General features: G+C 48.1%; 1 protein-coding gene across 1 annotated transcript; it reads left to right on the forward strand.

The window, feature by feature from the left end:
- The first annotated feature begins 225 nt into the window (after positions 1-225).
- Positions 226-10,317, forward strand: SERPING1 (serpin family G member 1). Its single transcript, XM_079788832.1, has 8 exons — positions 226-303; positions 755-838; positions 2,277-2,724; positions 4,127-4,261; positions 5,823-6,023; positions 6,218-6,357; positions 8,786-9,005; positions 9,912-10,317. The coding sequence occupies exons 2-8, from the start codon at positions 779-781 to the stop codon at positions 10,163-10,165; spliced, it is 1,458 nt and encodes a 485-aa protein (XP_079644958.1). The 5' UTR covers positions 226-303; positions 755-778; the 3' UTR covers positions 10,166-10,317.
- Positions 10,318-15,618: the final 5,301 nt, after the last annotated feature.

Here is a 15,618-nt window from a genome sequence, read left to right on the forward strand (position 1 = left end):
CTGCTTTTATGGTGATCCACGAAGGTGGAGGGGGTAAGCTTCCTTGTGTAAAGCTCAGAGCTGCACCCAAACTTCCCTGCTCCAGCCCCCAAAGCCCACCAAGGGACCTCTCCCAATGTGATTTACAGGAACTCACACCAGCGATCAATCATCCTTAATTTGTAACTGGGCTGTGTCCTGGGCCAGCCAATAGCGAAGACGGACCCCCCCACACTCACATACACACCCCACCCTCCCTGACCCCGTGGGACTATCCACTCAGTCTGCACTAAAGCTGCCCGGTGACCAGGAGTTGGGGAGCAGGTTTGGTTCTTGGGAGGGGGAGGGGGGGTGGGAAGGGGCCTTCTCATCTCCCTTTTCCCCCTCCCCCAGTTTCTGGGCCCCCCTTTTATCTCTGCAGTCTCTACAGACCTGGTTCCCCTAGAGACTTCTGCCTCCCCCTTCTCTTCCCCTCCTGGGCAGCCCCCTCTGGACCTCCCCTCCTCCCCCAGCCTCTGGCCTCATTGTTTGGCTAAAGCAGGACCCCCAGGATGGAACAGATGGACGGAGACCCGGGCCTGGGGGAGGCTGGGGGGAGGGAGGGGGAGGCTGAGCCAGCCGGTGCCGGGAAAGGGAAGCGGTTTTGGGAAAAACAAAACAGAGGGAGGAGCCTGGGAGAAGGTGGCGGGGAAGGGCGCGGAATGGAATGGGGGCGGGCCCGGGGGTGGGCCCCACGCCTCCTCGAAGCCGGCCCTGACGCTGGCTGGCTCCGCAGGTCCAGGCGGACATCGCCTCCCAGATGGCTTCCAGGTTGACCCCGCTGACCCTCCTCCTGCTGCTGCTGCTGCTGCTGGCTGGGGTGAGTGGCCCTTCATGGGATGGGAATGGAGGGGTGCCTAGGATTAACCCTTCAGGCCCCGGAGAATGAGGAGAGCTCCTCTTGGGATCATACAATGTGATCCGTGCGGCTCCATTCATAGAGAGACTGGAAAGAGCTGGAGACTCAGAGGGACACAGGTTCGAAACCTGACCCGCTGGGCTCCAGCCTGGTGGCCTTGAGCAAGTCACTTCCTGGCGCCCTCCTGCTCTAGTTTATAAAGTGGAGAATAAAGGAGGACCAAGCAGGGCAAGGAAATGGACAGCATTCTGCGAGGTAAAAGCAGGGGTTGTTGTGGACACTGAGCTGTGGGTTTGCAGCGGAGACCGAGGCTGGGCCTGTGAAAGCCAAGTGGTAGCAGACACACCTGGATGGGTGTGAATCCGTGAGAGGTCGCAGTGGTCTGGGAGGTCAGGGGGAAGCAAGGTGGATGCTTGCTCTGGCCTGTGTGTCCCTGTGTGTGGAAGGAGGCACCCGCAGTGTCCTTGGTGATGCGCAGGGACCCGGAATCAGACTGCAGGTTGGCTCCTAGTTTTTCCTCCAGCTCCTGCAAGACCCTGGACCAGTTACTTAGCATGTCTCAGCATCAGTTTCTTTTATCAGTGAAATGGGGATAATAAGTACATGGCTTCTCAACCCAGAACAAACAGCATTTGGGGGCTGGATAATTCCTGGGTAAGAAGGGCTGTCCTGTGCATTGTAGGATGTTCTGCTGTAAGCCTGGCCTCACCCACCAGATGCCAGTAGCATCTCCGCCCTTCCCCCATCCTCTTCTCTCCTATGTGACAACCAAAGATGCCTCCAGACATTGCCACAGTTCCTCTGGGGTCAGAATGGTCTCTGATTGAGAGCCACTGGTCTATACTATTTCTCCCCCCGCCCCGACCCCCTTCCTTCCTTCCTTCCTTCCTTCCTTCCTTCCTTCCTTCCTTCCTTCCTTCTGGAATGCGGATTGTTTTCAATACCCACTAATGGGTTGCAATCCACAATTTAAAAAAACCACTGTTCTAAAGCAAAGGCCACAAGCTCCAATGTCTATACTGGGCAGGTAGGTGAGCCAAGACAGGCAGATACATTTATTTATTTCAAGAACACAGATAAGTGGCTGCCGACACTCAGCTCCAAAGTTTGGGAAACAACTTCCTATATGGCAGTAATTGGTCAGCAGTGACAGAGTCCCTGCCTGCTCTGCATTTTCTGCAGAGAAATCCCTGCCCACACCCCACCCATCGCTGCCTTGTCCCCTATTCTGGAGGAATCCATGGCCACGGCTCCAGGGCAGGCCCCTCACCCACCAGGCCTTTTCAGAAATTATCTTGGGTACAGAATATTGTCCACATCCCCACCTTCTCTTCCCACTTTCATTGTTTGAGGGGACTTTGCCTCATAGAAAAATGAGACACAGTTTCTTGAACCACAGGATAGAGCCTCCTCAAATCCTAATGGTACCAGCTTCAGCCTCACGGATTCAAAGAACCAGACATGGGAAATCAACGAAAACATCTCAGAGAAAGAGACCCCCGAGATTCAATCCACTCAGCCCACCGTGGGCTCTTCCACCATGCCAACAACCAACGCAACTAACCTAAGAGCCAATGGCACTTTGCACCCCACCTCCCAGCTCTGCTTCGAGTCAACCACTCAACCTATCGACCCAACCACCCTGCCCACTACTGGGCCCCCCTGCCCAGAGCCTGAGACCCACTGCCCTGACTTGGAGAATCCTTCAGTGGAGACTATGTTGGGGGAGGCTTTGCTGGATTTCTCCGTGAAACTCTACCACGCCTTCTCGTCAGTGAAGAGGGAGGAGACCAATATGATCTTCTCACCTTTCAGCATCGCCAGCCTGCTCACTCAGATCCTGCTTGGTAAGAACCTGGCTGAGTTCTCCCTGGGTCACATGTCGAACTCTCCCATGAGGGTCCCCAATGCAGACACCTACAAAGCTATGCCTCAGTGAAGAAGCTATAAAAATGGGTTGCAATGGAGTGTGTGTGTGTGGCGGGGGGGGGGGGGGGGGGGGGTAATGTTTTTATTCTTGAACTTTCATGTAACAATGATTTAATAGGCACTATTGCTTATAAAAACCCTATGGACTATACAAGAACATATAAAACAAGGTCCCAGCTATTAACTATGGTTCAAGTTCAGACAATAATTGAGATGAAACCGTAAGAGATAGAAGTAGAGTAGAATCGTGATAATGAGGGGATGCTGCTGGCATCTAGTGGGGAGAGGTTTGGGGTGTTAGGATTCTGGGATTCCTAACTGTGTGACCTTGGGCAGATTACTGAACATCTCTGAGCCTGAGTCCTCACGTGTAAAATGGAGATAGTTGTACTTACCTCCTGAAATTAAGTAGATAGCCCAGGGCCTGGCTTGATGGGAAGTCAAAAAATGCTAATCCCCCTGCCTTCCTGAAGGATTACCGTCAAGTGCCACAGGTTAACTACCCTAGGAGTGACACAAACAAACTGCTATAAGCAGTGAGGACAGAACTGTCACTGTAAGGGGGAAATTCCAGGAAGGCTTCGAGAGACAGAGTGAGCATATATAAGAACCTTTCCTCTGGAATCCCAGAATCCTAACACCCCTAACCTCTACCTGCTAGATGCCAGTAGCATCCCTCCAGTTAAGACACCAGAGTATCTTCAGACACTGCCAAATGCCCCTTGGAAGGCACATTTCAGTTGATTGGTTTTGGTTAATTTCTTTTTTCTTTGTTTAATTGATTTTAGAGAGGGAGGAAGGGAGAGAGAGAGAGAGAGAGAGAGAGAGAGAGAGAGAGAGAGAAGCATTGATCGGTTGCTTCCCATGCACACACAACCTGGGGTCAAACCCACGACCTTGGCATATCAGGATGACGCTCTAACCAACCGAGCTACCCAGCCAGGGATGATGTCTCCTAATAGTCATCTAGTATCCCTGCCTATATGGTGAACCCTTGTAAACCTAAACCAACTAAATACTAGTTCATGTCGAACAGGCACCAGGCTTTGAATGATGAGTGGGATAAAAATTAGGCAGAAAATAGGGGAGGAGAGTATTTGCAGCCCTGGAAAAGCCTAACCGTGATTATTCATAATCCCCCCACCTCTCTCTTTCTGATTTTTGTACTGTCTCCTGACTCCATGCTTCCAGCTCTGGTGATACGTGATCCCCTTCTAGCAGTCAATGGCCCCCCCATTCCAGCTGGTCCCTTAAAGTGGTCCTGATGGTGGCTCCCCCACACCTCCTGCAGTTGGCCCTCGTCTCTGCCTTTTGTTGTAGGGGCCGGGAACAGCACCAAGAAAAACCTGGAGACCGTCCTCTCCTACCCTGAGAACTTTTCCTGTGTCCACCAGGCCCTGAAGGCCTTCACATCCAAAGGCTTCACTTCAGTCTCTCAGATCTTCCACAGCCCAGGTGAGTGCCGGGGAGGGGGCCAGCTGCTGGGCAGGGTCCCGAGGGAATGCTGAGGGGGACCCAGCACTGGGGTAAAGGACAGTGGGAATGTTAGAGCTAGAGCATCCAGGATGGACTGCAGAGCAGGTGAGGGCTTCAGCAGACAGATAGTCTCCATGGTGAGATTTTGGGTAAGTCATTTGCATTCATCAACTCCGTTTAGAATAAGAGTTCATGAATAGATAGGACTAGAGAGCTATAGACATAAAATAGGCCAAAAAAAAATGTTTGCTAATCTGGGTCAGGGGAATCCTGGGCCCTCTTGTCTGTACTTTATTTATATTATATGAATTTGTTGTCATTTACATGTGTTAGATGAATAAGTAGGTAATAAGAGCAATAAACTTCCAACATGATCAAATGCTTTTTTTTTTTTTTTCAAGGTTTGGTCCACAGAGCCCTGGGGTTCTGCAGAGCTCCTTCAGAAGTCACAGTGGGAGTGGGGATCAGGGAGGCAGGGTGGGGTGGGGGTGCCACTTCCTGTGAGAGGGACATAGAGCCAACTGGGCTCTAAGCTCCTGCCCAGCCTCAACCGCAGCCCTTTTATATTGTGGGCTTCAGACATGACATTATTTGAAAACACAGCTCTGCTGTTTGAGAAGGTTTGAAAATTATAGATGTAGTCTGACCCTCTCTTTACTTTTTTTTTTTTTTTTAACAGAGAGAGGAGGGTAGAGGGAGAGAGAGAGAAAAAAAATTGATGTGAGAAACATCAATGGGCTGCCTCCTGCATGCCCCCTACCAGGGATTGAGCCCACAACCTGGGCATGTGCCCTGACCGGGAATCGAACCAGCAACCTTTTGGTGCACGGGGATGACACCCAACCAACTGAGCCACATGGGCCAGGGTGACACTCTGGCATTTTTTTTTAACGGATGAAAACAATACTTATTCATCGTAGAAACTGAGAAAATGTAGAAAATGTAGAAAAACAAAGTGGGGGCGGGGACACCCTCTTTTTAGAGATGGGAAAATATGGCATTCGAGTAACATCGTATTTACTTATTTACTATAAATCAATTTGATCCTCTGTTTTGCTGGGTTGGTGGTAAATACAACTGCATTCATTATCAGTTGTTTAGTCCAGGAAAAGTTCCTCTTTCAGACACTGTTTTCTTTAGTGGATCTGGGCTTTGGAGCGCCAAAGCCAGGAAGTCTAATTACAAACTTTTGCTGAGGCTGGGAAGCAGACTCTGTTGCCTCTTGAATTAAGAAAAGAAGGGAGGGAAAATACAGGCAAACGGAAGTTCCAAAGTACCTTGCCAGCCATGCTCACGTGGCAAGCAGAGGCAGGTGGGGCCTGGGATGAGTTCTGCTCCAAGTTCAGGGTTACCTTCTCTGGGCCTCATTGTCACATCTGTACGAGAGGAGTGGCCTGGACCCCTGCTCCAACATACTGTGTTCATTGGAGTGAGCACAAAGATTGACGGGAAACACACCCCCTCTCAAAACCTGCTCTTGGAAGCAGGGAGCGTGTTCTGGGACTCATGCCTCCTTCTCTTGACCTGCATCCCCCACCAGACCTGGCTATAAGGGACGCCTTTGTGAACGCCTCTCAGTACCTGTATGGCACCCCCAGACTCCTGGGAAATGACAGTGATGCCAACTTGGAGCTCATCAACAGCTGGGTGGCGGAGAACACCAACCACAAGATCAACTCTCTGCTGGACAGCCTGCCGTCCGACACCCGCCTTGTCCTCCTCAATGCTATCTATCTAAGTGGTAAGGGGGCCCTGGACCAGGTCATCTTCCCATCCTGAATCCTTCCTCCCCGCCTGGCTTCAAAGCCCACCAGACCCCACATTCCATGCCTGGATCCCATTGTACCTGTCTTACCCTTTGCTTACCGGGATTTCAGCTCTCTATCCTTTCCCCACCTGTATTAGAGTAACTGTCCCCCTCTCTCTTCCCTCTAGCCAAGTGGAAGACAACATTTGATCACAAAAAAACCAGGAGGGAGTCCTTTTACTTGAAATCCTCAAAGATGAAGGTGCCCATGATGACCAGCAAGAAGTACCCGGTGGCCCATTTCACTGACCCTACGTTGAAGGCCAAGGTCAGTCCTTGCCTCTCCCTACACCTGTTTCAGTGCCTCTTATGTGTCCTGATTTCTTTTCTGCTACGGCCCCATTTGTTTGGGGTGCACCCTTACTAATTTCTCCTTCTTCCCTCTGTATTTCCACCCTGCCTTTTCTCTTTCTTCCTACTGCAGCCTTGGCCGAGGCAGGCATTGTATATTTTAGGCTGGAAAGCAGGATTCTAAAGTTTCTTCATTCATCTCTACTCCATCAAATGGCAAAAAGTGAGTCGTGTTTCTGTCCTGTGCATCTGATGTATGCATGCATGTGCAGCATGCATATATGTGTGCACATGTATAGGTATAGCTGTATGTATATACATGTGGTATTGTGTGCACATGTGTTTAGTGGCTTAAGTTCCTTAGCAGAAATTGAACAGTATCATTTCGGTGGACGAGGGGGGGGCGGAGGGGGAGACAGGAAATACGGAGCCCAGAGGATTCTAATTAATAAAATGCCTCATGCCCAGGGATCAGATGTTTCTGCCTTGTTAAGACATCAAGACACAGACCTATTGGATAGAAAACAGTGGGAGACACCCAGTGATTCAGTTCCAGGCGAGAAGTAAAGGATGTGACCTGGAACACGCCGGGCTTGTTTCCACCTTGGGAGCTGGTCTTAGCTTTCCCTCTGCCTCGTCCCTCTTCACTCAGATTTTCACATAACTGTGCCTTCTGCTCATTCAGGTGTCAGCTCAAAGATTATCCTTTAATCGAGTCACTTCTAACAGATTAAACTTCTATAAACCATTTGTTCCGTTTACAAACATGGTTACAAATACGGTTAATTAATATTCCCATAAGCACTTCAAGCTTATGGGTATACTTTACAAATAAATATACTTTTTTTTTTAAGTATACCATATACCCGACAGGGCAGAATTACAGCCCTGCTTGGCCACATCTTCCAAACACCTGTGACCTGAAAACTAAATTTAAAGAGTAAATCAGTTTTAACCCCAACATCTCAACATTGTTCTCAAAGTTAATGAAATTATCCTATACCTTTTTTAAAATATATATTTTTTTATTTATTTCAGAGAGGAAGGGAGAGGAAGAGAGAGAGAGAAACATCAATAATGAGAGAGAACCCTGAATCAGCTGCCTCCTGCCTGCCCCCCACTGGGGATGGAGCCTGCAACCTGGACATATGCCCTGACCGGGAATTGAACTATGACCTCCTGGTTCACAAGTCAACACTCAACCGCTGAGCCACGCCGGCTGGGCCCTATACCTTTTTGCTTAGAAGTATTAAACTAGTGTGTCTGATTTTCTTAAGATTATCCTGAACTTACCATCTGGTGTGAATATTATGAAGTTAGTTTTCTTTGTCCTTTCCATACTTAATTCTGAATCTTCCTGGGACTTAAAGAGTATTCATCCAACTAAGGGGATTAGAGTTACCAGCTCAGGAATGTTCAGGTTACTGGCTTGGAAATTTAAGGCCATAACATGGTACTTTTTAGTCAGAGACTCGAGATCCATCCACAGGGTGCGTACTGCTCCAATGATCCCACCCTAGTTGAAGCCTCCATCAACAGGGACCCCATGTCCATGCTCCTCAGTCAATAGCAATTTATATCCTGCTTCTTCTGGGCCATATTTTCAAATTCCAACAATTGGCTGGTTTCCGTTCATTTCTTCATTGCTCAATTGAATTCCGAAGTCTAGATTCTTCTCATCCATCTTTCAACCACAACCACATGCCCTTTTAATGATATTCTCTTACATCCTATTCGTCTAAGGTGTCACCCTTGGCACTATTGACATTTTGGGTTGGATAATCCTTTGTTATGAGGTGCTATCCTGGCATTGTAGGATTTAGCATCATCCCTGGCTTCTACCCCCTCCTCTAGCTATGACAATCAAAATGTCTCCAGATGTTGCCAAATGTCCACTCGGGGCAAATTCACACTGGGTTGAGAACCACTATATTAGACCCACGAGTCCTGCACTTTTCTTATATTTTTGTCTGGCCATGAGTGAAAGTCCCTCTAATGGCAAACTGGAAAGGTCAGCTAGGGCCCGCTTGTACAAAATCTTGAATGTCACACTAAGAGATTTATACTTACGCGCGTAGGCACTGCAGAGCCATCAAGTCTTTCAAAGGACTGACCCGGTAATTCTGATGGTACCCTATGCACACTTGAGAGGAAGGGAACAGGGTTCACAAAGATCAAATCACTTGCCTGTATTACATTGCTCATCAGTGGTAGAGTCATCTTCAGCCTGTGTGATCAGAAACTTGTGCTCATTCTTGTGCATCTCACCAGCATTGTTCACCTAGCTGGCATCCCCATTTCATGGCGAAACCTGGAAGCTCAAGTCTGGCTGCTGTTTGCTGAAATGGTACAGATTGGAACAGCAGAGGGTGGAAGATTGACAAGGTGCATCTTTATTTCTCCAGGTGGGGCAACTGCAGCTCTCCCACAACCTGAGCATGGTGATCATGGTACCCCAGAACTTGAAACTCAGTCTCCAAGACATGGAGCAGGCTCTCAGCCCCTCTGTCTTAAAGGCCGTCATGAAGAAGCTGGAGATGACCAAGTTCCAGCCCACTCTCCTGATGCTGCCCCGATTCAAACTCAAGAGCAACCAGGACATGTTGATAATCATGGAGAAACTGGGTGAGCCCTGGCAGCTCAGAGTTGCTCCCAGATCATCAGAGGAGAAAAGCGTGGCAGGACGCAGGGAGCCCCTAAAATGCACTTCGCATTCTCTAGAATACTTTGTACATCTATAACCTCAGGTTGTTCCTCAATCCTGTAAGTTAGAGGGATTTGCTATTATCTCATTACATCATGAGGAAATGACTCAGAAAGTTTACATAACTTAGCCAAGATCCCTTGAGCTAGGTAGAAGTGAGCCAGAACACCAATCCAGGTCTTCAGCTCTCTTGACTGTTTCCACTATGGTTCATTGTGACACTGTGACAGGTGACGTAGGTGGGCCATGGATGCTCTTCCCCCACAGACATTTCATAACACTCAACCATCCCACAGATTGTGCAAGAGGCACTCAGGATATCAGGGTAACTGGAGGCTTCTGAGTTTAGGAGAGGCAACAGAGGCTCCATTTCCTAACCTTTGGCCTCACTTCCTGACCTTTAACCTCACTCCCAGCTATATCGCTTCATATTCTGTTAAAGAACTTGACCTCCTAATAGATAATCTTGATTCCTAGTATATGACCTCATTTGATAACATATGACCTCTTTCTATATAGTTCCTTACTTCCAAGGTCCTTGTTGACAGAGAAGCAATGACATCATTTTTGGGGGGTTTGGTGGGGGGAAGGGGCAAGGCCTCTCACCACTTGAGAGAAAGTGGTAGTTGGTGTGAAGATGGGCCTTCTGGCAGAGGATCCCAGGAACTGGACCAGAAGGTATGATAATACATTTTGATAAGCAACGAGGAGGAAGAAGAGAGGATTGGGATTTGGGACCAAGCCAGAAAATTCCGGACAGATGTCTCCGACAGCTGAGGGTTTCATGCTGGTCTTGGACTCATTATTTTTCTCTGGTTATGCCCTAGAATTCTTTGACTTTGCTTACGATCTCAACCTGTGCGGGCTGACAGAGGACCCGGATCTCCAGGTTTCTGCGATGAAACACCAGGCGGCGCTGGAGCTGACGGAGAGCGGGGTGGAGGCGGTTGCGGCCTCCGCCATCTCGGTGGCCCGCGCTCTGCTGATCTTTGAGGTGCAGCAGCCCTTCCTCTTCCTGCTCTGGGACCAGCAGCACAGGCTCCCTATCTTCATGGGGCGGGTGTATGACCCCACGGCCTGAGACCTGCAGGGGCCAAGGCTAGGGCCATTCCTACCCCTCAAGCCTCTGCTTGCCCAGTTGCAGCTCTCCCTGCTGCTGCCCGCCTGAAAACCACGTTTTGCTGCTTTCTCTGGTTCAAGTTCACTAGACTCTACAAATAAAACCTGGCAGATCCTGACTTCCTCTCTCATTTGCCTTTCAATTTTAAAGGACAAGGGTAACCATGCCCTTGTGTCAGCTAGCTACTGCCTTGTAACAAGTCATTCCCAAAGACTGGCTTCAAACAACAACTATTTATTATTTCAGCCAAGCCTCGGGTTGGCTGAGTGGTCTTTCTGATCTGGCCGGGACTTGGTTGATCTTCCCCGGGCTCTATGACACAGCTGTAATAGTTGGCAAGAAAGGAGTCAGAAGTAGGCTATCTTTTTCACACTTCTGTGTCTCTGCTGGCATCAAGTTTACCATTGTGCCATCAGCCAAAGCAGGCGAGTCACATAGCCAGACCTGAAGTTCGAGTGGACAGGCACTAGCGTTAGAGGGCAAAGTCATTAACCGGAGGCTATTCATGCAATCCATTTATGCCAGTCTCCGTCTTGAATATTTGCCTTGACGACGGTAATAACAGTAACGAACAGTGTTGGAAGCTTACACAGGTGGTCTGCTGAGAGCTTTACAGATGTTCATCCTCCACAACTTGATATGTAAGCTCTCAACTTAGAGAGACTCAGTCTTGCTCAAAGTTGTGCAGTTAGGAAAGGCTGCCCTGAGGTTCAAAAGCATGTCTCTGTGACTCAAGTCTAAGCTCAGAGCCACTATCTCTGTCTCTGCCCTCCTAGCTTAAAATCCTGCCTTGGCTTTTTTTTATTTTTTAATCCTCACCCGAGGATATTTTTTTATTGATTTTTAAGAGAGGGAAGGACAGAGAGAAATATCGATGTGAGAGAAGCATATGGATTGGTTGCCTCCTGCAGGAGCCCCGACCAGGGCCAGGGAGGAGCCTGCAATGGAGGTACCCGCCCTTGATCAGAATCAAACCCAGGACCCTTCGGTCGCAGGTCGATGCTCTGTCCACTGAGCCAAACTGGCTAAGGCCTTTTCTTAATATTTTCTTTATTTGTTCAACAAATACAGTGCCCTTATGTCTGCTCTGTGCTAAGCACAGAGGGCATACAGATGACTTAAGCCAGTGCCTGCCTTCAAAACCTACAGCTTGATGAGGGAGACCAATGGGAAGTCAGATTTTCACACAGCGTTCTTTTCATCTCTAAAGATGTCTTAGTGTGTTTTTCTCGTTTCTAGCTTATCCTCACAGATTCACTGGTGCTCTGGTTCTTAGCCCTTCTATCTCCCTCCTTCCCTCTCCCTCCTAATCCCATCGTTTTGTCTGTCCCCGCCTCTGTTTCTTCCTTTTTCCCCCATTTCCCCTCTCCTGGGTACAGTGTTGTCCACCCAACGTTCTGATTGCTATGGGGTGAGTGTTTTTCTTTTCTTTTTGGTTAATTCTCATCTGAGGATATTTTTTCCACTGATTTTTAGAGACAGTGGAAGGGAGGGGGAGAGACAGAGAGAAACATCGATGTGAGAGGGACACATCTGTTGCTTGCCTCCTGCACATGCCCCAACTGGGGCCAGGGATTGACCCTGCAACTGAGGTACGTGCCATTGACCAGAATCGAGCCCAGGACCCTTCAGTCCTCAGGCTGATGCTCTAACCACTGAGGAAACTGGCTAGGGCATGCATGAGTGTTCTTCTTAAGGCCATCACAGCCACCAGGATGTAGGCTCACATCCCTGCTGCCCCCACTCAGGGACTCCTGCCACCTGAGGAATCTGGCTTCCCAGTTCCCCTCTCACAGAATCCCCTGGTGATAAGGAGAAACTGAGGCATAGGGGCAGTGTGGTAACTGATCTAGCTGGGTACTGCCGCTGGGCTGGCAGCTGTCAGTCCTTGGGGCTGGTCCCCTTCTCTATGGCCTGAGCTGGGTGCCAAGTTCTGGGCTGAAATGCAAGGTGGGAGGTGACCCAAGCTTCCAGTGTGTTCTTTCTAGTTCGTGCATGCTTTGGTTGAGCTCAGGGGTTTCTGAGAGGGGAAATGAGAAGACTGGGGTTGAGGATGATTTGTGGTTTAGCCCCTACCCCATCCTCTCTTACCATTGGCTTCCCCCTTTAGGACCTGGCTGCCCATGTGGGCAAAACTTCCGATGCCATGTCAGGTCTGAGGCCTTTCTTGCAGCTCAGTCTCCCACCCAAGGCTCAGAACCAAACAAGAGTCCCCTAGATCTGACTTGTTGCTCTGGGGGCATGGAGAGATCACCACTTCACATCGGGTTTGATTGGCAGAATGGTCTCTGTGTGCCCAACCTTTCTCAGTGCCCCTAAAGTCAATCTCTCAGGCTGGTGGGAAGATGCCACATTTCTGTCTGGGCTACTGTTGAAAGCAGAGGCACCTCCCAAATTCAGGAAAACTGCCCCCTCCTGCAGGAGAGCCTGATGTGATGAAATGGGACTGAGCAAAGGCAGGGGGTGGGAAGTGATTCTGATCCAGGGCACAGCACGTTGCACATGTTTTCACCCCCTTCTCATGCTGAGAGCCAGGTGTTATCCCTGCTTGTGAGATAAGGAAGGGAAAACCCAGAAAGGTTAAGTAACTATCCAAAGGTCACACAGCTGTACAGTGATCCCGCGGCTGAATTCGAATGCACTCAGTGGCTTATTTGGCCAGGCTCATTTCCTTTCTGCCCAAACCAGACTATAAATCAGGTCTGTGTTTTTTTATGCCCTGTACCCTGTGCCCCCACCAAACCTAACAAGGTGCCTTTACACTGGAAAAAAAAACAATCTATTGAGTGAATGAATGATTGAAGGAATGAATCACTACATCCAGATAAAGGGAAAGAAAAGGTTCTTATTTTTCTGGGAAGAGTAGAAAATCTGGAAGAGAAGAGACTTTTCTGCTCTGAGCCTTTTCTTGAAAGAGAGCATGTGTCACTTTGGGAGGGGGTGGTGTTTGTTAAAACAATAACATTGATTTAGCTCATGAGTCACTGAGTCTGTGTGGGCCTGGCAGGATTAGCTGGAGAATTAGCTGAAAGGTGTGATGAGGTTTGGCTTCACTGAGCTTGTATAGCCTCTTTCATTGTCTTTGGCCTTGGCTGAAAGGAATCAGCTGACAGGTTCTGCTCCTCTTGGTCTGTCATCTTCCAGGAGGATAGTCTGGGCTTACTCATATGTGGAGGTTGCCGGGGTCTAAGGAAGTGAGTGAGCAGAGGCAGTATAACATCACTTCTGCCTCATTCTGTCAGCCAAAGCAAGTCATCAGACCAGCTTAGGAACAAAGAGTAAGGAAAACATCTCTACTTTTTTTTATGTAAATTTTTTTTTAGAGAGAGAGAAACATGGATGAGAGAAAGAAACATCAGGGATGGAGCCCACAACCTGGGCATGTGCCCCAACTCGGAATCAAACCAGTGACCTCTCAGTGCACAGGATGACACTCAACCAGCTGAGCCATACCAGCCAGGACAAAAGTTGCCACTTTTAAAGAAAGACTGCAATTATTCATTTAAATGAATAATTGTGGCCACTTTTCCAATCCACCACATATTTGTAGAGAAACTATTAACAATTTCCCCCATCAACTTGCTACTTTTTGCCTATATCATATTAGAAGTGATTTATTATGTGAAATTTCCAGTTTCTTACATATCATTTTACTCTTTTCTGCTCTCTGTCATATTTAACCCCTGGCTCCTCCATCTGCATGTGTCATTCTTGAGAAAGAGGCCATACATTCATAGACACATTCACCCCTAAGACCCCCACCCTCCAGCCCTGCCCTGCAATCCTACTCTGAGACAGACAAAGTTCCAGTGATCTGCTTCCCCTGGGTTTGGTTGAGGGCTTCCTGAGAAAACCCTGAAGCGTGATTGATGGTCCGTTGTAGTTATTCCTTGCTGCCACATGGTGTCGCTGTTGAAACTTTGTCTTGCATAGCCTTTTGGACATTTGTAACTTCTGTGAGGTACTTGGTTCTTAAACAACCACTGTGGAGATTTAAACTTTGATCCAAAGTTTACAGTTCACACTTGTTCAGCCATTGTTTTTTCTTTTTTTTTAAAATATATTTTATTGATTTTTTACAGAGAGGAAGGGAGAGGGATAGAGAGTTAGAAACATCGATCAGCTGCCTCCTACACACCTCCTACTGGGGATGTGCCCGCAACCAAGGTACATGTCCTTGACCAGAATCGAACCTGGGACCCTTCAGTCCGCAGGCCGACGCTCTATCCACTGAGCCAAACCGGTTAGGGCCAGCCACTGTTTCTTGAAGATCAATATCTTCAGGTTCAGCCTGGATTCTGGAAGGCTTCTGACCTGAGCCACGAGTTGTGTCAGAACCATCCTGGTCCCTACAGATCTTTAGGGCCGAGGATGATAACCACAATAGTAGCAAAACAACATGCATTGAGCACTTACTTACCAAGTTGTCAGGTGCTGCTGTGCTGAGAATTTTTCATGGATTACATTTCCTTTAAAGGGAGACAACATGTGACTTAAGACATCGAATAATTCAAGACTTGTGTGATTCGACACTATATTTTCCAGACAAATAAGTGTAAAAGGTGGGGAGAGGAATCCTTAACCACTGGAGCATATGTTTGCCTGTGTGTTATCTTTTATTCACTAAACTCTCTAATGTTTCACAGAGTTGCCCCTCCTAAGTTAACTGCTTGGCGCATCATGGAAGTAGGTTGGGCTGTTTCCTAGCGTCTTATCACATCTAACTTCCATTAGAACGCTATTGAATTTGGAGAGTGGATTTTGGCACTCACGCCATCAGTTATTAAACTCTAAGATAACATCATTCTAGGATACAGAAAGTATTTTAAATGATAATGCTGGATATTAAAATAACAGCACATTAGTCATTAATGTCACTATCAGAAGTTAGGAGGATGCTGTCATGTGGCACGGTCTACAACCCACTCGGCTCACCAACTAGGACATCATGCAACCCTGGTGGTTTTTTTAATTTAAAGGGATTGGCAGTTTTTCACATTTGCATCATTCAAGTGTATATAATATATGATAGCACCACACCATTTTTCTCCCCTTTTTGTGAATGGGAAAATGAAGCCTTAGAGAGCAGTTAATCTACTCCTTCAAGGTCTCAGCTGGTGAATAGTGGAGTTGAGAGTAGACCCGAGTGCTCAGTAACCTGGATTCCATTTCTCTCAAGGTAATTTTGTTTTAGAGGATTTACTGATATTCTTTGTCCTAAGCTTTGGTTGAAATGACTCTCTACAATTTTGAATCTCTGGAAGAAATGTTGGGGAAATATGAATTCCCCTTATCCCAGAAAAACCCATATGCAAGCCTGGCAGGAGTGGCTCAGTTGGTTGTTGGTTGAGTGTGTCCTGTGCACTGAAGGGTTGCCGGTTCAATTCCCTGTCAGGGCACATACCTGGGTTGCG

The sequence above is a fragment of the Cnephaeus nilssonii genome (assembly GCF_951640355.1).
Source record: "Cnephaeus nilssonii genome assembly, chromosome: 13".
Classification (NCBI taxonomy): domain Eukaryota; kingdom Metazoa; phylum Chordata; class Mammalia; order Chiroptera; family Vespertilionidae; genus Cnephaeus; species Cnephaeus nilssonii.